This window comes from Diadema antillarum, unplaced genomic scaffold (genome assembly GCF_040938485.1).
Source record: "Diadema antillarum isolate AM-2024a unplaced genomic scaffold, OU_Dant_1.0 scf00000156, whole genome shotgun sequence".
NCBI classification, from domain to species: domain Eukaryota; kingdom Metazoa; phylum Echinodermata; class Echinoidea; order Diadematoida; family Diadematidae; genus Diadema; species Diadema antillarum.
In genome coordinates, this window is record NW_027271045.1 from 839,543 (window position 1) to 861,164 (window position 21,622).

The window sequence follows — 21,622 nt, forward strand, 5'->3', positions numbered from 1 at the left end:
ACTACTTTGTTCTTTAGTCTATAAGGATGGGGGAGGGGGAGGGGGAGGTGTATGTCTACACCCTTGCCAGCACACTGCACCAAAAATGCAATAGAGAGAAAGAATAAGAAGAGAAAAGAAGAGAAATTAGCATAGGGAGCAATGTAATGTCCTCATTCATATATATAAACAATTTCTTCGATGAATTTGCTGGTTTAATGTCCTCATATAGTTCTGTATTTCATTGATGAAATGTTTCATGTCTTTTTCCCATGAATTGCAGTCCACTCTGGCTAAGGAAACCCCAGTAAATGGAGGAAACAGCGGAAAAGATGCTCATGAAGATATGGAAGAATCTGTGGTAAGTAATACCTGCAAAGGGTTTCTATAGGGATCCTCAATGAATATGCTGATAGCTCAGCTATGATATGTCCTCGTTTGAATATGATAACAATTTCTGTGTCAAATTTGCAGTGTTATGTCCTCATACATTTATTGGAACAAGTTCAATGTTGTATTTGCAGTGTGATATTCTCACGCATTTTTGCAAACAAGTTGTGTGTTCTGTCGTGATTCAGGGGGAGGGGGATGTCTACACCATTGCTAGCACACTGCACCAAAAATGCAGTAGAGAGTAAGACAAAGAAGAGAAATTAGCATAGGAAGCAATGTAGTGTCCTCATTCATATATGTAAACAATTTCTGTGTCAAATTTGCAGTGTAATGTCCTCATACATTTATTGCGACAAGTTCAATGTTGCATTTGCATCGTAATATTCTCACATATTTATTTCTCTCCTAAACAACTTTGTTCTTTCATGGATAGGAGGGGGAGGGGGAGGTGTATGTCTACACCCTTGCCAGCACACTGCACCAAAAATGCAATAGAGAGAAAGAAAAAGAAGAGAAAAGAAGAGAAATTAGTTTAGGAAGCAATGTACTGTCCTCATTCATATATGTAAACAATTTCTGTGTTGAATTTGCAGTGTAATGTCCTCATACATTTATTTCTCTCCTAAACTACTTTGTTCTTTAGTGTATAGGAGGGGGGAGGGGGAGGGGTATGTCTACACCCTTGCCAGCACACTGCACCAAAAGTGCAGTAGAGAGAAAGAAAAAGAAGAGAAACTAGCATAGGAAGCAATGTAGTGTCCTCATTCTTATATATAAACAATGTTTGGATGAATTTGCTGTTGTAATGTCCTCATATAGTTCTGTATTTCAATGATTAAATGTTTTATGTCTTTTTCTTATGAATTGCAGTCCACTCTGGCTAAGGAAACCCCAGTAAATGGAGGAAACAGTGGAAAAGATGCTCATGAAGATATGGAAGAATCTGTGGTAAGTAATACCTGCAAAGGGTTTCTATAGGGATCCTCAATAAATATGCTGATAGCTCAGCTATGGTATGTCCTCGTTTGAATATGATAACAATTTCTGTGTCAAATTTGCAGTGTTATGTCCTCATACATTTATTGAAACAAGTTCATTGTTGTATTTGCAGTGTAATATTCTCACACATTTTTGCAAACAAGTTGTGTGTTCTTTAGTGTATCAGGGGGAGGGGCATGTCTACACCATTGCCAGCACACTGGACCAAAAATGCAATAGAGAGAAAGACAAAGAAGAGAAATTAGCATAGGAAGCAATGTAATGTCCTCATTCATGTAAACAATTTCTGTGTCAAATTTGCAGTGTAATGTCCTCATACATTTATTGAAACAAGTTCAATGTTGCATTTGCAGTGTAATATTCTCACTCATTTATTTCTCTCCGAAACTACTTTGTTCTTTAGTCTATAAGGATGGGGGAGGGGGAGGGGGAGGTGTATGTCTACACCCTTGCCAGCACACTGCACCAAAAATGCAATAGAGAGAAAGAATAAGAAGAGAAAAGAAGAGAAATTAGCATAGGGAGCAATGTTGTGTCCTCGTTCATATATGTAAACAATTTCTGTGGTAAATTTGCAGTGTAATGTCCTCATACATTTATTGAAACAAGGTCAATGTTGCATTTGCAGTGTAATATCTTCACACATTTATGCAAACAAGCGCTGTGTCCTTTATTGTATATGTGAGGGGTAGGGGGGTATGTCTACATATTTTCCAGCACACTGCACCAAAATGCAGTAGAGAGAAAGAAAAAGAAGAGAAAAGAAGAGAAATAGCACAGGAAGCAATGTAATGTCCTCATTCTTATATATAAACAATTTCTTGGATGAATTTGCTGTTGTGATGTCCTCATATAGTTCTATATTTCAATGATGAAATGTTTTATGTCTTTTTCTTATGAATTGCAGTCCACTCTGGCTAAGGAAACCCCAGTAAATGGAGGAAACAGCGGAAAAGATGCTCATGAAGATATGGAAGAATCTGTGGTAAGTAATACCTGCAAAGGGTTTCTATAGGGATCCTCAATGAAAATGCTGATAGCTCAGCTATGGTATGTCCTCGTTTGAATATGATAACAATTTCTGTGTCAAATTTGCAGTGTTATGTCCTCATACATTTATTGAAACAAGTTCATTGTTGTATTTGCAGTGTAATATTCTCACACATTTTTGCAAACAAGTTGTGTGTTCTGTAGTGCATCAGGGGTAGGGGGATGTCTATACCATTGCCAGCACACTGCACCAAAAATGCAGTAGAGAGGAAGAAAAAGAAGAGAAAAGAAGAGAAATTAGCATAGGAAGCAATGTAATGTCCTCATTCATATATATAAACAATTTCTTCGATGAATTTGCTGGTTTAATGTCCTCATATAGTTCTGTATTTCATTGATGAAATGTTTCATGTCTTTTTCCCATGAATTGCAGTCCACTCTGGCTAAGGAAACCCCAGTAAATGGAGGAAACAGCGGAAAAGATGCTCATGAAGATATGGAAGAATCTGTGGTAAGTAATACCTGCAAAGGGTTTCTATAGGGATCCTCAATGAATATGCTGATAGCTCAGCTATGATATGTCCTCGTTTGAATATGATAACAATTTCTGTGTCAAATTTGCAGTGTTATGTCCTCATACATTTATTGGAACAAGTTCAATGTTGTATTTGCAGTGTGATATTCTCACGCATTTTTGCAAACAAGTTGTGTGTTCTGTCGTGATTCAGGGGGAGGGGGATGTCTACACCATTGCTAGCACACTGCACCAAAAATGCAGTAGAGAGTAAGACAAAGAAGAGAAATTAGCATAGGAAGCAATGTAGTGTCCTCATTCATATATGTAAACAATTTCTGTGTCAAATTTGCAGTGTAATGTCCTCATACATTTATTGCGACAAGTTCAATGTTGCATTTGCATCGTAATATTCTCACATATTTATTTCTCTCCTAAACAACTTTGTTCTTTCATGGATAGGAGGGGGAGGGGGAGGTGTATGTCTACACCCTTGCCAGCACACTGCACCAAAAATGCAATAGAGAGAAAGAAAAAGAAGAGAAAAGAAGAGAAATTAGTTTAGGAAGCAATGTACTGTCCTCATTCATATATGTAAACAATTTCTGTGTTAAATTTGCAGTGTAATGTCCTCATACATTTATTTCTCTCCTAAACTACTTTGTTCTTTAGTGTATAGGAGGGGGGAGGGGGAGGGGTATGTCTACACCCTTGCCAGCACACTGCACCAAAAGTGCAGTAGAGAGAAAGAAAAAGAAGAGAAACTAGCATAGGAAGCAATGTAGTGTCCTCATTCTTATATATAAACAATGTTTGGATGAATTTGCTGTTGTAATGTCCTCATATAGTTCTGTATTTCAATGATTAAATGTTTCATGTCTTTTTCCAATAAATTGCAGTCCACTCTGGCTAAGGAAACCCCAGTAAATGGAAGAAACAGCAAAAAAGATGCTCATGAAGATATGGAAGAATCTGTGGTAATTAATACCTGCAAAGTGTTTCTATAGGGATCCTCAATAAATATGCTGATAGCTCAGCTATGATATGTCCTCGTTTGAATATGATAACAATTTCTGTGTCAAATTTGCAGTGTTATGTCCTCATACATTTATTGGTACAAGTTCATTGTTGTATTTGCAGTGTAATATTCTCACACATTTTTGCAAACAAGTTGTGTGTTCTTTAATGTATCAGGGGGAGGGGCATGTCTACACCATTGCCAGCACACTGGACCAAAAATGCAATAGAGAGAAAGACAAAGAAGAGAAATTAGCATAGGAAGCAATGTAGTGTCCTCATTCATATATGTAAACAATTTCTGTGTCAAATTTGCAGTGTAATGTCCTCATACATTTATTGAAACAAGTTCATTGCTGTATTTGCAGTGTAATATTCTCACACATTTTTGCAAACAAGCCGTGTGTTCTGTAGTGCATCAGGGGAGGGGCATGTCTACACCCTTGCCAGCACACTGCTCCAAAAATGCAGTAGAGAGAAAGAAAAAAAAAGAGAAAAAAAAGAGAAATGAGCATAGCAAGCAATGTAATGTCCTCATTCACATATATAAACAATTTCTGTGTCAAATTTGCGGTGTAATGTCCTCATACATTTATTGAGACAAGTTCAATGTTTCATTTGCAGTGTAATATTCTCACACATTTATTTCTCTCCTAAACTACTTTGTTCTTTAGTGTATAGGGCAGGGGGAGGGGGAGGGGGAGGGGGAGGGGGAGGTGTATGTCTACACGCTTGCCAGCACACTGTACCAAAAATGCAGTAGAGAGAAAGAAAAAAAAAAGAGAAAAGAAGAGAAATTAGCATAGCAAGCAATGTTATGTCCTCATTTATATATATAAACAGTTTCTGTGTCAAATTTGAAGTGTAATGTCGTCACACATTTATTGAAACAAGGTCAATGTTGCATTCGCAGTGTAATATTCTCACACATTTATTTCTCTCCTAAACTACTTTGTTCTTTAGTGTATAAGGGAGGGGGGAGGTGTATGTCTACACCCTTGCCAGCACACTGCACCAATAATGCAGTAGAGAGAAAGCAAAAGAAGAGAAACGAAGAGAAATTAGCATAGAGAGCAATGTTGTGTCCTCGTTCATGTATGTAAATAATTTCTGTGTTAAATTTGCAGTATATTGTCCTCATACATTTATTGGAGCAAGTTCAATGTTGCATTTGCAGTGTAATATTCTCACACATTTATTTCTCTCCTAAACTACTTTGTTCTTTAGTGTATTGGGAGGGGGGAGGGGGAGGTGTATGTCTACACCCTTGCCAGCACACTGCACCAAAAATGCAGTAGAGAGAAAGAAAAAGAAGAGAAAAGAAGAGAAATTAGCATAGCAAGCATTGTAATGTCCTCGTTTATATATGCAAACAATTTCTGTGTCAAATTTGCAGTATAATGTCCTCATACATTTATTGAAACAAGTTCAATGTTGCATTTGCAGTGTAATAATCTCACACATTTATGCAAACAAGTGCTGTGTTCTGAAGTGTATCGCGGTGGGGGTGGGGAGGGGGAGGGGGAGGGGCATGTCTACACCATTGCCAGCACACTGCACCAAAAATGCAATAGAGAGAAAGAAAAAGAAGAGAAATTAGCATAGGAAGCAATGTTATGTCCTCCTCATATATGTAAACAATTTTGTGTCAAATTTGCAGTGTAATGTCCTCTTACATTTATTGACACAAGTTCACCGTGCATTCGTGATGTAATATTCTCACACATTTATTTCTCTCCTGAACTACTTTGTTCTTTGGTGTATAGGGAGGGGGGAGGGGGAGGGGGAGGTGTATGTCTACACCCTTGCCAGCACACTGCACCACAATGCAGTAGAGAGAAAGAAAAAAGAAGAGAAAAGAAAAGAAATTAGCATAGGAAGCAATGTAATGTCCTCATTCATGTGTAGACAGTTATTGTGTCAAATGTGCAGTGTAATGTCCTCATACGTTTATTGAAACAAGTTCAATGTTGCATTTGCAGTGTAATATTCTCACACATTTATTTCTCTCCTAAAATACTTTGTTCTTTAGTGTATAGGAGGGGGGGGGGAAGGGTGTGTCTACACCCTTGCCAGCACACTGCACCAAAAATGAAGTAGAGAAAAAGAAAAAGAAAAGAAAAGAAGAGGAATTAGCATAGGAAGTAATGTAATGTCCTCATTCTTATATATAAACAATTTCTTTGATGAATTTGCTGTTGTGATGTCCTCATATAGTTCTATATTTCAATGATGAAATGTTTTATGTCTTTTTCTTATGAATTGCAGTCCACTCTGGCTAAGGAAACCCCAGTAAATGGAGGAAACAGCGGAAAAGATGCTCATGAAGATATGGAAGAATCTGTGGTAAGTAATACCTGCAAAGGGTTTCTATAGGGATCCTCAATGAATATGCTGATAGCTCAGCTATGATATGTCCTCGTTTGAATATGCAAACAATTTCTGTGTCAAATTTGCAGTGTTATGTCCTCGTACATTTATTGAAACAAGTTCATTGTTATATTTGCAGTGTAATATTCTCACACATTTTTGCAAACAAGTTGTGTGTTCTTTAGTGATTCAGGGGAGGGGTATGTCTACACCATTGCCAGCACACTGGACCAAAAATGCAATAGAGAAAAAGAAAAAGAAGAGAAATTAAGAGAAATTAGCATAGGAAGTAATGTAACGTCCTCATTCTTATATATAAACAATTTCTTTGATGAATTTGCTGTTGAAATATTTTATGTCTTTTTCCCATGTATTGCAGTCCACTCTGGCCAAGGAAACTCCAGTAAACGGAGGAAACAGCGAAAAAGATGCTCATGAAGATATGGAAGAATCTGTGGTAAGTAATACAGTCAAACCTTGTTATAAAGAGCACTGATCTAACAAACTCTTGTTATAACAAGGTATTTTTTCTGGTCCCAACTCTTTGTATTCTATTGTATTTTATGCCCTGATATAACAAAGTTTTGAGAGAAAGAAGTAATTTCTCTGGTCCCAAGCACCTTGTTATAACGATGTTCCACTGTACCTTCAAAGGGTTCCTATAGGGATCCTCAATAAATATGCTCAAATTGCTTACGTTGTAGTAGTGATACATGTATGTCCTCGTTTTAATATGTAAACAATTTCTGTGTCAAAATCCATCCATAGAGATGATGCAGAAAATACCAAAGTTTAGGTATGAAACATATTTAGGGTTGACCATAAGTATGTGGCATTGAAAGTAAATTGAGACTTCTCAGACTTTCATGACATTTCTTCTGTTCCCCAATGTTAATTAAACATGTAAATAATTTGTTTCCCTCCCTGTTTTCTTTTCATTAAAATTTACTTTTCCCAGGGTTTGGTTTCTTTCAATTGTTAGATAACTAAGTGTGGTCTATCAGTAGATTCTAGTTCCGTGGGGGGGGGGGGGGGGGGGGGGGGGGGGGGGGGGGGGAGGGGGTGCTGTAAAAGAAAGAAGCAAATATTTAAAGATTGATGTGTGTTGTGTCTGGTATCATGTCATAAAGTGACTTATAGAGATGACTCTTTATGGGGGGTATTAATAGAAATAGGTGATAATTATGAGGAGACATTCCTCAGCTATTTTCAGATCCAGCTTTGCTTGGCAAAATATTTCATTTTGATTATTGCATTTGCATTTACTTTGTGTTTTATTTGTTTCCATAGGAAGAAATAGATGATGATGATGATGATGCTGACCCAACATGGGTGAATCCAAGTGGAGTCAGCAGTGATGATTGTGATTCTGATGTCTTTCCATATCGCTTACCGCGTACATCCAGAGCAGCTCATCCATATGAGGCTAATACTAGTCAACCTGGCTTTACACATAGGTCAGAATCAGAAAACTATGCTGGAAATCAAGAGATGGACATACCGTGTACATCCAGAGCAGATCATCCATATGAGGCTAATACTAGTCAACCTGGCTTTACACATAGGTCAGAATCAGAAAACTATGCTGGAAATCAAGAGATGGACATACCTTGTACATCCAGAGCAGATCATCCATATGAGCCCAATACCAGTCAACCTGAATCAGAAAACCATGCTGGAAATCAAGAGATGGACATGGCAGAGAAACCTCAGGATATCAAGGTTCTAACAGCAAATAATGCAACTGGAAGGAAGTGGGACAAACGTCACTTTTGTGTCTTTTGTGAAAAAGACACACCAAAATTTGCCCGACACATTGAAATGCATCATTCCAATGAAATTGAAGTGAAAAGAATCATGGCACATCCAAAGAAGTCAAAGAATAGGCATAATTTACTTGAGATTTTGCGCAATAAGGGCAACCATTCTCATAATCTTCAAGTTCTAAGAGAAGGAAAGGGTCTGATCATTCCTTACAAACGACCAACATATGAAACAGCAGTGAAAGACTTCTTGCCTTGTACTCAGTGTTTTGGATGGTTCATTAGGAGTGACCTATGGAAACACAGAAAGAAGTGTGTTGGAAGCGAAATAAAGGAATCTGGAAGTTTTCAGTCTCAATGTTCCATGATGCTGCCAATGCCAAAAGAAGTGCCTGTAAGACTTCGGGATGAGGTCTTCCGTCGAATGACTCATGATGATGTTAGTTTGGCAGTGCGGCATGATGATTTAATCATAAAGCTAGGTGCACAACTTCTGTCAAAGTTCCAGGATTCAGAAAACCATTACAACTATGTTGGACAAAAGTTGAGGGAAATGGGTCGGCTACTCCTTCAAATGAGATCTATAAGACCAGGCATCAACTGCTTGTCTGAGACCATTGACCCACAGGTGTTTGATGATGTGGTCAGAGCTGTCAACAATATAGCAGGCTTGGATGAAAGCTCAGGGAAGTATAAGACACCTTCACTAGCGCTGAAAGTAGGACACTCACTCAAAAAGTGTGCCAGGATTCTTATGGCTGATGCACTGAAAAAAATGGACACAAGTCAGAAAGAAAAGGCTGAACAGTTTGGTGAACTGTGCTCTATTGAATGGGCTGAGAAAGTTTCAACAGGTGCCCTCAAGACTCTGTACGCAGCAAAGAGGAACAGACCAACAATAATTCCTTTGTCATCTGACATACAAAAGGTGCACAAGACCATCCAGGGCCAGGTGCAGGAGTCAATGGCACACATCACAGCAGGTTCTGTAAGCAGGGAAGATTTCTCCAAGTTGGGTCAAGCTATGCTTGCCCAGACTGTCCTGTTTAATAGGAAGCGTAGTGGAGAGGTGGAAAGGATGACAGTAGAAAACTACAAAAAACGTACTGGAGAAGTCAACAAAGACGTTCTACAGGGCCTCAACAAGCTTGAAAAGGAGCTTTGCAAGAAACTGTCAAGAGTTGAAATACCCGGAAAGAGAGGGAGAACAGTTCCTGTGGTTCTGACGAAGGGAATGAAAGAAGCACTTGATGTTTTGGCAGATGAAAACGTTAGGCAAGATGCTGGAGTCCTAGAGTCCAATATGTACCTGTTTGCACGCCCAGGTTGTACCACACCGTATAGGGGTTGTGATGCTGTGAGAAAGTGTGCTCAGTCGTCTGGAGCAGAACATCCAGAAAACATCACATCCACTCAGCTGAGGAACATGTGGCGACCATGTCCCAGATATTATGTCTGAAGGACAATGAACTGGATGTACTCGCCACCTTTATGGGCCACAACATTCAAGTACATAGAGAATTTTATAGATTGCCCCGAGAACACACTACAGGTAGCTAAGATCGCAAAAATACTGCTGCTAATGGAAAAGGGACAGATGAGCGAGTGTTCTGGGATGTCCTTGGACAGTATCAATGTCAATCTTAATGGTGAGTACAAGTATTCTTAAACATCTTTATTCCAAAACACTTTTCATTCTGATATACGAGTACAACATTAATCCACAGAGGCTTATTCATATATGCTGGAAGTATACATTCACCCGCATGTTCCTAGAGTTGTGGTAGTACAGCCCAGTGTAGTGAAAAAAATATCCTGGTTCATTCGATGAGGAAAAGGGAGGGGGAAGGTATCTAGAAACCCATGGAATGATTTTTGATCCAGTTTAGTTCTTTAGATCTATTGACAGTCACAGTAACACAGAGGTACAAATTTCAATGTCTGGGAGTATGACATCTTTTTAAGACATTGTACAGGAAATGATCACACCCACTTTTCGAAAGAGTGCTGAAAGGCAGTGTTTAGTATTTTCTTGTAAAATATGCATAGAAGAAAAACATACGTGAGAGAGAGAGGTGTGCCACTTTTGTTTCTCATTCCCACTCAGTTTCTTCGACTCTTTTTTCCTGTAGAGCGTTTGCAGCTCATCGCAGATATGTTGATTCAGTTGCATTTGTTGCTGAGCTTGTTGTTGTCTGTACTGGCTGATCTGACTCGGTCAACATAGTCCATCAAGTCAAGACTCTCCTTGATCTTCCTGAAGAGTTCATACTTCTCACACCCTTGAACCAGAATGTAGAACGTCTCTTTGTCCTTCTTCGCCTTCTTTGAGAAAGATGTAACGCCCACCACTAATGTCACTTTGCTCCACCTCTCGAGGGGTTTACTATTTCTTCTGAGGGCTTTGGACCTCTCAAAGGCTTTCTCTTCGTTTCCAATCCTCCCTGGGCAAGCGCACACCCTGACATCCAACACCTGACGTCCAAGGATATTCCCACTCTTGTTGTCTAGTGTGGAGACCAGCTGGATCTTTCTCCTGTTGAGCCCACCTACACATGATGTAAAACATTTGAAGGTGAAGAGGTACTTGGAGTACTCTGTGCCCACTTGAGGTGCGGTGTATAGGGCCACAAGGCTGTGACGTCCAGAGGAGAAATCTGTATAGTAGGCTGTTGAGGGATCATTTAACATAATTAGAATGACAGCTACTGAAAGTGCCACATACCGGAGAATTGTGCTTTAAGGAGGTCAACCTTTCTGAAGTCAACTGTCTTTCTAAAATTTGAAACATTGGACAAACCCCCTCTCCCAAGTCTCTCATCTCTCTATTTTCACTGCAGAGTCGTGTGAAGAAGACGATGCCCCTGATGGAGATGTTCAAGAAGATGACCAGTCAAGTAGACGTAAGTTTATTTAATGGGCAATTCCACGATAACACTGTGACACTTTTGATTAGATTTTCACTCAATAAATGTAAATAATAAACAAACAGTGAGACTTGAGAACAAAGTTTTATTGTGTATCTATGACTATCATCACAAGCAACTTTGAAAAGAAAAGAATGAATAAAACTTCACAGTGATAAATGAGTTATGAGCTATTAATTAGTACCATAACACCATGACGCAAAATGGACATGGATATTTGCGCACTTGATTTTCTGTCCAAACTCTGTGAAGTTAATGAACATTTTGAAAACATGGTAATGTTGAATGGGTGTATCAGAGACTCAATGACAATAACCAAGTAGAACCCAGTGAAAGAAAATTTTGATTGACAGTAGAATTGTGACTTAGATTATAACTAAGTGCACAGTAATACCGTGACTGTAACAACGTGACTTCAACAAAGTGTGTACAAACTGTATGTAAAATCTTATTGTCGTACTCACAACTCATATATTTTTCCCTGTAGGTAGTTAGAAGCAATCATTTACAGTGAATGTTTGTGTTATGATAATCTCCTTATGATAGCTAAAATTACCTAATGTAAGATGCATTTATATTACTGCTTTTTTGTTTTGTTTTTTGTTTTTTTTATAAAGAACTGGCCCAGGGCCTAAACGTACTTGATACACGTTACACAGAACACAATGATTTTTTGTTCCTTTAAAGTATGGTTCCACCTTATTGAATTATTTCCTCATCTATTTGGCTTTTATTCTTTCTTTCAGAGGTGTTCCACTGTTAACTGAATCTCTGTCACTTGTCTGCTTGTCTCTACGAATAATTCTGAAACAGGCCAAAGCACAATAACTGTATTAAAATCTTAGTCTTATTGCTGTTCACTGGATTGCAGTAAGAATATTAATGATGATGATGTTAATGATAATAATAATAATATTCAAGATTCAAGATTCATTTATTTCACTCATCAGTATAAAAATACATAAAAGTGCACAGTTGCACATGATGATCATACATAATTATCAAGTACATACAAATCTGAATGAGTGAGAATCGAGATGAAAGATCATAAGGAACTTGGCTGTTCGACCCCAAAGTCATAAAAATCATACCAGGATTTCTGGCATTTACAACACACACACACACACACACACACACACAAAGATGAAGAGGGGCTGGGTTGCAGAGAGAAGAGAACTGAGAAGAGAGAAAAGGAAGAGATAACTGAAGATGAGAGAGAAAAATAGAGTTTGGAAAATTGAAGAGATTATGATAATAAAGATAATACCAAAAGTACTCTTTTCAAAAGATACGAAGTCCATGGTACACCAAAATAAACAAAACAGTACAATGAGAAATTTAAAAAGGGATTAGAAAAGTTGCTTGTTTCCAGATACACGTACTTCTTGAATGTTGTGAGAGTTAATAAAACGAAACGTATGAGGACATTAAATTGTATAGGAAACACATACCGGGTTTGCAAAAGCTTCCGAGGACATTACATTGCAAAGGTAACACATATCAAGTTCGCGTAGACTTATAAGGACATTAAATTGTACAGGAAACACAAACCAAGTCTGCAGCAACGTATGAGGACCTTACATTGTACAGGTAATTTACACAGACCGAGTTTGCATGAATGTATGAGGACATTGCATTGTAAAGGTAACACAGATCATGTTTGCATAAACTTATGAGGACATTAAATTGTATTGGTAACACAGACCGGGTTTGCAAAAGCTATCGAGGACATTACACTGTATAGGTAACACAGATCAAGTTTGCATAAATGAATGAGGACAATGAGTTGCAAAAGTAGCACATTCCAGGTTTGCATAACTGTATGAGGACATTGCATTGCAAAGGTAACATAGATCAAGTTTGCGTAAACTTATGAGGACACTCAGTTGTATTGGGAACACAAAACGGGTTTGCATAAACGTATGAGGACATTTCATTGTATAGGTAACACAGACCAGGTTTGTAAAAACATTCGAGGACATTTCATTGCAAAGGTAGCACAGATCAAGTTTGCCTAGATGTACGAGGACACTACACTGTATCTATAACACACATATCCGATTTACAAAAGCGTTCGAGGACCTATCATATGCGTTTAAAAAGAACATTTGTATGAATATTTATGAATGTGCAACATTATTTTGGAAAGGAAACAAAGTACGTAGGAGGACGTACAATGTAAAAGTGATTTACCAAAGCCCTATTGCATTATAAGTTACGATTAAACACTCAACAATAAAATTACCGATCTTTAAAAAGTGAGGCATGTTGGAGATTTTACGACTCAAAAGGGGGGCATGTTCAAGGATATATTTTTTTAAAAAGCGACCCATCTGAACGGCACAGGCCGGTATACAATATTAGGCGAGTGCTCCCCCTAAAGAATAATAATAATAAATGGACATTTCATTATGCTTTTCAATGTATAAATGCATAAACTGTAGCTATTGACCTTAGTCACAGAAATCTTATTTTGTTAGAATAGCAAGTTTTAATCAAACAGGACCCAGGTTTGCATTATAATGTCTGACAAATGTAATTGTGTGTGGTTGACCTCTGTCGAATGTTGAAACATAAAATGTTAACATCAGAGAAAGCTATCTCGGACGTATACCAAAACAAGAAATCATGTCCTCTGATGTATAGGTCTATGATTATTTTGTAAACTTAAAAAAACGCGCGTAATCTTGTGAGCGTCGTTAAAGGCATTCTTTTTTATTATGAGTCTTTTAACCGTATGACGATTGAGAGCTAAATAACATCTGTCCTCAAGAGGAGGTAGTTTGTCATGGTCCTCGGACATACTAGGCATGTACGTATGTGTGTGTGCGTGTGTGTGTGTGTGTGTGTGTGTGCTGGCTTAAGAAGTTGTCCTGGTAAATAGGCATGTACACATAGTATACTGAGCCGAAAGTACAATTTGACTGGAAAATATTAACAAGAGATACAGCACTGTTGATATTAGAAGAAAGAATACCAAGGTATAACAGTAGGACCGTCAGGAAATTATTAACATGGCTTGATGCAAGCATCTTGGCTGGCTAGCAATCCTAGTCATTTTATTGCATAAAGAGACAATGGGATAAAAAAAGAGCTATCACTGAATGTTATTCCCTCATCTAAACCTAAAGAAGTTGGATCCATCCACACAAATTTTGTATACTTTCCAAAAAACAGAAGATAAAAAATGTTATTACTATGGCAATGCATTGTTCAAAATTAACAGGTGTTTTTCTCATTTACACATCATACTGGTCACATGTGTCAAGTTTCAAGTCAAATGCTCAAAAACTGAGGGATTCAGCTAAACCCATTAGCAATTTGCATGATTTTCAATAAAAAATGCTGTTACCATGGCTATACACATTGGTTGAAAATGACAAAAGATGTTGCAAGTTTGCACATCACGAAATACTAAAGCTGTCACATGTGCCACATTTAAAGTCCAATGCTTGAAAACTAAGGGAGTTAGGTCAGTCCACATGTTTATGTATTAAAATGATGTTGCCATGGCAACTGCTACACTAAAAATCACAAAAAAGTTTCACACAGTTTCATAGTGATCACATGTTGTTCCCAATCCCAACCAAATTGTTCAAATAGTGAGCGAACAATGCAATCCACAAAATTTTGTATAATTTGTTTAAAAACTGCTGTAGCCAGGCAACACATCCTTAACACTCATGGTGTTTTGCACAACTACACTTATATTGATCACATGTGCCGAAATTTAACTGAATTGCTCCAAAACTGAGAGAGTAGATCCACAACATTTGGATGATTTTTATGAAAAATTAGCTGTTACCATGGCACCATTACAAAATACTGCTGAAAAAGGTGTCTTGCACATCTACCAATGGTACCTATTATAGCGGTCACATGTGCAAAATTTTAGGTCAATTGCTCAAGAAAGGAGGGAGTTGCTTGATTCATAAAATTTTGCAACAGATAATCTGACCAACCGCCTGGCCACTTGACCTCACAGTAATTCCTATACATGTACATACTGTATGTACTATGTGAATGTGTGGGTGGGGACATAAAAATCTTAAATTTGCATGACCTGAAAACTTCTGTGATAAAGGATGAATATCAAGAGCAGTACCATAAATAAATAGGTGTTTCCTGAAAAAAAAAAAATCAGATTATGTAAGCATTCATATCTTGTAATCCGGAAATGGAGAGTAATACATAATTATGCCGTATTTCACATCAAAGGGAGAATTACTATCGTGTAATGAGCTGTTATGAATACGAGTTATGAAACTCAAAAGCAGGTAAATCAGCAAACATTTTAGCATCTGTTGTATGCTGGATAGTTCTAGCAGCCACAGACACTAGTTTAAGCTGTTTTGAAAAAAAAAAAATTCTCTGTTACTATTTCTTGACCTCACATAAGATGTTTTCAATAGGCCATTCAAAGTATTAACCCACCCCTCCCAAAAAAAAAACCCCTCAACTTAGATGTACAGTAAGTTATGATACAAATCATTTGCACACATTTATTTTCATGTCAAAGATATGACAGGAGGTACATTGTAAGGAGTTGTGACCTTATGCAATTATGTATGCATAGCGAACATGCGTGTCATACATACTGATGACCCTAATGAGCAAAATACAATAACTTTTTCTTGACCGCACATAAGAAGTTTCAATAGGCAAACCAAAATATTAACCCAACCAAAAATTAACCCAACTTAGATGTACAGTAAGTTATGATACAAATCATTTGCAAACATTTATTTTCATGTCATATGACAGGAGGTAAGGAGTTGTAACCTTATGCCTTTAAAGGGGATGGCTAGTAACCGATCAGTGGGAATCAGTGGGAATGCTGAGGGATGATTGTTCCAGTCCTTGTGGGATTTATTTAAGAGTACATTATATATCTACTGTTGTGTGAAAATTATTTGCTTCAGAACGGTCTCATATTCAAGTAATGTGCAGATTAATGCCCCGTCACTGACCAGGGACGCTTACCTGGAAACATTAAACTGCACATTACTTGAATATGAGACCATTCTGAAGCAAATAATTTTCACGCAAGAATAGATATATAGTGTACTCTTAAATGAATCCCACAAGGATTGAAACAATCACCCTCCAGCATTCCCACTGATTCCCACTGATCAGTTACTAGCCATCCCCTTTAATCATGCACAGCAGCCATGCATGTCATACATACTGATGACTCTAAGAGCGAATTCATTACCAAAATATCTTTAGTTGTCACCTTCAAAATAGAGTCACACTATCTCTTTCCCTGGAGTGGTCGATGGAAACAGGTTTGAATTGGCTGAAGAATCGTCTAGGGATGTTAATAGCTTTCACAGTCAAAATATCTAGACATTTGCTATGAAATCCCTGTTTGAATTGCATACACACACACACATATACATCAAGTTGCTTCCACTTTTGTAAAAATTGTAAAAAGCAATTACAGCCTGGATGTACAATGTATTGTATCATGGGTAGAGTAAAGAATTAACATGTTTCGAGAAATACTCAATGTCATATGTAAATATAGGAGTATATCACAAGCCAATGTCAAATTGTAATGTCAAAAACAAGAAATTTGAATGGTACATTCATTAAACATTATGTTCATCACTTTACTGAAACTCAAATTGTCATAACTTCAATAATATATGTCTGATTTTGTCATAGTGTCTCTGATCAGTGGCTTTCGTTTCACTATACTTAATAATCAAACACGACTCTCTCATAAGGATATATATGCTGAGGTACTTCTTTCTCATATGCCAATTGTGCAAGTTGAGATTAAAGTGTACCAACACCACGAGTATCATGTTTGCTATATTTGTAGAATATACTTGAGACATGCCCTCTGCAAATCATCAGAATTTTTGTCACCCTGATTTCTATTTATTGGGGTTTAAATGTTAATTCTAAAGAGTATACAAAAACAAAAATGACTTGAAATAGATTAGCCGTTCATCCAATTTTTTTCAATCGAACAATTGTGCTATCGATGTTTTTTTTTTTCTTAATATGTCTTGAACAATAGTGACATGCAATGCTTGCACATGATCAGCTAAATGATCGACATGGAATCTTGACATCATTTGTAAAAATGTACAGTATGTGTATAGCTAAAACATGCACACATCATTACCAGTGCTTATAGAGCAGAACTTAAAGGTGCAAAGCACAAATTGTGTCAAATTGTCTGATCTATCGAAATATGTATACTTTCAGGGGCTGTGTTAGGTGAATTATGGCTGTGTTTTTTTTTTAATGTATTCTAGCTGTACACAAATTTGATTTCCAGGGTATTGGTACACTTTGATTGCATACTTGCCAACATTTTCATTTGAGAAAGTGGTAGAATCCAGGATGCCTATGCGAGCAGCACTAGCTTGAATGCTAATGAAATCATTCAAAAGCGGTAGTCTACCGCCAAATGCTGTAGAGTTGGCAAGTATGTAATTGTGATTTCACACATCATGTTGACATTGCATCCTTGCTCGTATTAGAACCAACTTCTCAGGAATCCTCTCTCTCTCTGCTTTTCAGGAGCAGCTACGATCTGTGAAGTGGCATCAGTGCCCTATTGCAGCTGAACACGCTCAGAACCTACTACTGACACAATCTACTTTCTCTGTTGTGGTACTGCATTGAAAATTCAATAGAAATTTTGATGGTCAAATAGATAATATGTTGCAATGCATAACAAAGACCAAGCTTTCAACTTAACCTAAACATGAGACTTTAATACTGAAGTGTTTGGTAATGACTGAAGTAAAAGTTCATCCAATATTTCAAGACTCTATCATTGCTTGATGAGAAGGCTTCTACAGTTTGTGATGTCACATGAGTAAAAAGTTAAAACACACGCACATATGGAAAATTCCAGATATGTTAACTTTCCTAAAAAGAATGAAGAGCACTTGACTTTCCTGCATCAGGAGCGAGGGTGAATAATCTTACCCGTAGTATATGTTAGTCATGAGTCAGGGAAGGATATTTTATATTGTTGTGCTATTGAGACATCACACGCTGTCAAAGTCTTCCCATTCAGTGATGACAGCCTATAAGTTCAATGAAAACTATTTTAAAAAATCATAAGTTTTCATTAGATTGTTAGAACATGCTTGATTTTCAATGATGTGTTTTACTAATATTCCTGCATTCACTGATAACACATTATGTTTGGGGACAATTACCCTTAGGTCAATTTGAGCATAAAATGAAAATACACTTAGTGTTTGATCTTTGAATCCAACGTATACATTTGTTTGTATGACAAGGGCTTTATTGCTGTGTGTTAGGCAAACTTGGTGGGTAATTTCTCAGATGAGATGTTACAGAGCTGACTCTATCCTGGCCCTGTACTCCGCAATGAAAGAAGCTTCTTCCTCAAGGCTAATATCAAGGTAGTCCTCCTCATGGTGCGGAATATCAGGTAGGACCTCTTCTATGGCTGCCTTCTGTTCATCTGTCAACACTTCTTCATCATCTGATCATCGGCAAAAAAAAAAAAATTATAATAATAAAGAGAATAATAATGATCAAATAAAGAGAGAAAAAGAAAAAGAAACAAAATATATATACATATGTTTAGATTACAAGTAATATGGACAATTATAACAATTATAATGGACTCATCTAAAAAAAAATTGAAGTGTTTGATATGTTGACATATTGTGGCATTTTCATAACCATGAAAACATTTTTGTTCTCTTTGATTGCCCATTTGAGCAAGTAAACTCTTCACTTTTTAATTTTTAGTAGTATAGTCTAAACCAAATGTTGATGCTAGGGTTAGATTAAAGGAAATGAGGTTAAGATCAACAGCTCACCCTTGAGATTTTTCTTTTTTTCTATGAATTAATATATACATGGGAAAAGTAAATCATAGTAGGTGATTGCTAAATTGCATCATACTGTAAAATAAACATCTAGATTCCAATGTACATACTACGACCTGAATATAATCCAAGGTATCTATAAGTGACCCTACATCACAAAACCAACAGAAAGTCGCCAGACATGGATTTTTAGTTAAGAGCAGATTCAGAAAGAGCAGACTCTAAGCTTTAAAATGATGTATATCTTAATTCAAATGGACTCTCCTAACCTATTTAAATATTGGAAAGAAAGCACACACTCTGGAAAGTGTGAACTGAGAAAAGAAGCTCTAAAGTACAGGGTGTATTCAAGCACTTAATCTCTACCAAGCCATGCCAGCTGTGCCATGAATGGAACAAAAAACAGGATGTAAACTATGGGAGCAACAACAATGAAGGGATTATCAGATTAAACTGAAATTGAGCATGCTTAATTAACGTGTTCATTCTGTAGATAATTAATGCCAACTTTCAATACAGTAGCATCATTCTTTCCAAAGTTATATTGGAGCTGAAAGTGAAGAGTATGGACAGAGTTTTAAGAAATGAAAAGAGGGCTATGTGAAAAACACCTTATCACACTGTTCCACCAAAAAAGTGTTGGAGAAAAACTGTTGAAAACACAAGTTCCTGTTTGTTTTATGATCCCAACTTTTAACATACATGTTATATAGAAGAATACTTGCTCTGTCAGAAAATATGAAAAAACTCAAGATTGGTTGTGTCGACCCATTTCACCTTTTTTCAGTCCTCATACAAAATCAAAGTGTGCAACTTTTTGTTTGTTTTGTGATGCACGGTCACATATCATGTTTATTTGTTTTCACAGATAATTATCATAAAATAATACATAGAGCTTATATGGAGCCAAATCCATCTAATAATAAAATGCTCAAGACCCAACTTGTGCAAAATATGAATTATATGTACAAAAGAAAATGACTAGGTGAAACAGTAGGGCCCATAGTGCATATATAGAAACGATGGCAATGAATCATTGTAGGCCAAGTTAAAGAATATGCTTCCTGAGGTTATTTTTTAACACTTTAATAGAATTGCTATTCTTAATCAATTGATGGAGTGAGTTCCATTAAGGAGACCCAGAATGAGCAAAGGTTTGTTTCCCAAACTTAATTTGTGTGCAACTTAGAGATTATGATACTGACCAAGGCAATGATGTATATAATACATCCACTTATATAGAAACATATCGTTACACCAGTCATCAATACTTTCTCCTTTTGTAACCTTATCTCTAAAGTCAGAGCTTGCCAAAGTGTATCTGACATCTGTAATGCCTCATTAATTGCAGCATTGCAAGTGTAATAAAACGCTAGTTAATCAGATGATTATAATAGTCAAAATAAAATTTGACTTGTAATGAATGACTTTATATTTTGACAGTACAAAGGAGGCTACATAGTTCAGGTATTGCAGACTTCAAACAACTACATTTTTCCAGTCAGGAAGGAGAAAATCAGAGCAAGTTATAAAGCATCACCTATTCCATCCAATGTTAATGAAAAGGTATAAGAAAAGGTATACAAACTAGTGTAGATAGGAGAAAATGAATCCTATGAAAATCGGGAGGAAAGAGAAGAAAAATTCACATAAGGATAGGAGGACAGAAGTAGTAGCATGGATGCATTAACTAAGATGTTGCAGAAGAGAGAGTAATACAGTGCAGTAGCATCAGTAGAGGGATAGTAGCGGTTCATGCTAGAACTACTGTGCTTTACATTGTTAGCCAATTAGCATGCACACTGGACTGCTTGCTTCCCAAAATGGCACAATGTCAATGGATAGAGATTATCATCGTTATAATCCCCCCAATCCTGATTGTGTCACTATGGCCTTGCTGTGCATGAGTAGGCTTGCTAATCTACAACTAGGTCAAGTTTGGATGGATTACCAAATGCTGATAAAAAAGCTTGGCAAATTAAGTTCATTGCCTGGGAACATAATCATTGATGTGCCTATTGATCAAATAATTATTATTGACCGTACCTTGTGCTGAGCTTGGTCCTGAAGAGAATCCTGTCCCATGGCTTGGAAGGGGAGGCAGAACCCCTCCCAAAGCCACAAGCCTCTCTACAGCTGTGGAAACGACACCTTGAAACCTCCTTAATGCCTCACGAGCTACATCAGTGTTGAACCCCAGCTCGGTGACCTGCCAAGGGGTGTACAAGTACAGGCAATTGAACATCACAAACAGGGGATCAACACTCTATTATCAGGTACTTTACTGTACTTGAAATCATCTTCTTCTTTTTTCTTGGATATATTACAAAGTGCAGCAAGTCATGAAGAAAGTAAACAGGATGATTTTTTTAAATTAAAATCTGATTTGAATTTAAGTGTAATTTCCCAACCAATACCATGAACTACTTGGAACTGAGGAGTCATATTGAAAATCTTTTGTATAGGGTACACTCACTATGTTCAAAGAATGATTTAAACAATCTGGAAAAAAAAATAGTACTGCTTGATTGCACCAGATTAGCATAACAGTCTTACAGCAGCATTTCAGACACAACTTGGCATTTCAAAGATGGTCAGTGTGGCTATACATAGTTTTGTAAATATCCAGAGACAGTCATCTCTGTTCAGCAGGTTATATTGCAAACATACATGTAAATTATATGTATATATTTCAAAATTTCCATGAGCAGGTAGAATTTCACATTTGCAATACTGATATAATGTACAATCGTGTTTACAATGCTTTCATATCTAATGAATGGTAATTTCAATAATCATTTATTTATTTATTTATTCATTTATTTATTCATTTAT

General features: G+C 37.0%; 2 protein-coding genes across 2 annotated transcripts in view; both read right to left on the bottom strand.

Annotated features, from left to right (window-relative positions):
- Window positions 1–10,188: 10,188 nt before the first annotated feature.
- Window positions 10,189–10,716, bottom strand: LOC139722081 (tumor protein 63-like). Its single transcript, XM_071633402.1, has one exon. The coding sequence runs from the start codon at window positions 10,714–10,716 to the stop codon at window positions 10,189–10,191; it is 528 nt and encodes a 175-aa protein (XP_071489503.1).
- A 7,262-nt stretch (window positions 10,717–17,978) lies between these two features.
- The window catches only part of LOC139722042 (NEDD8 ultimate buster 1-like), a 68,189-nt gene continuing 64,545 nt past the window's right edge, over window positions 17,979–21,622 (bottom strand). The window contains exons 12-13 of the mRNA XM_071633364.1: window positions 20,834–20,996; window positions 17,979–18,435 (exon numbers count right to left, since the gene is read on the bottom strand). Of these exons, the coding sequence (XP_071489465.1) occupies window positions 18,281–18,435; window positions 20,834–20,996 (318 nt within the window). The 3' untranslated portion in view covers window positions 17,979–18,280. The remainder of the gene's footprint in view (window positions 18,436–20,833; window positions 20,997–21,622) is intronic.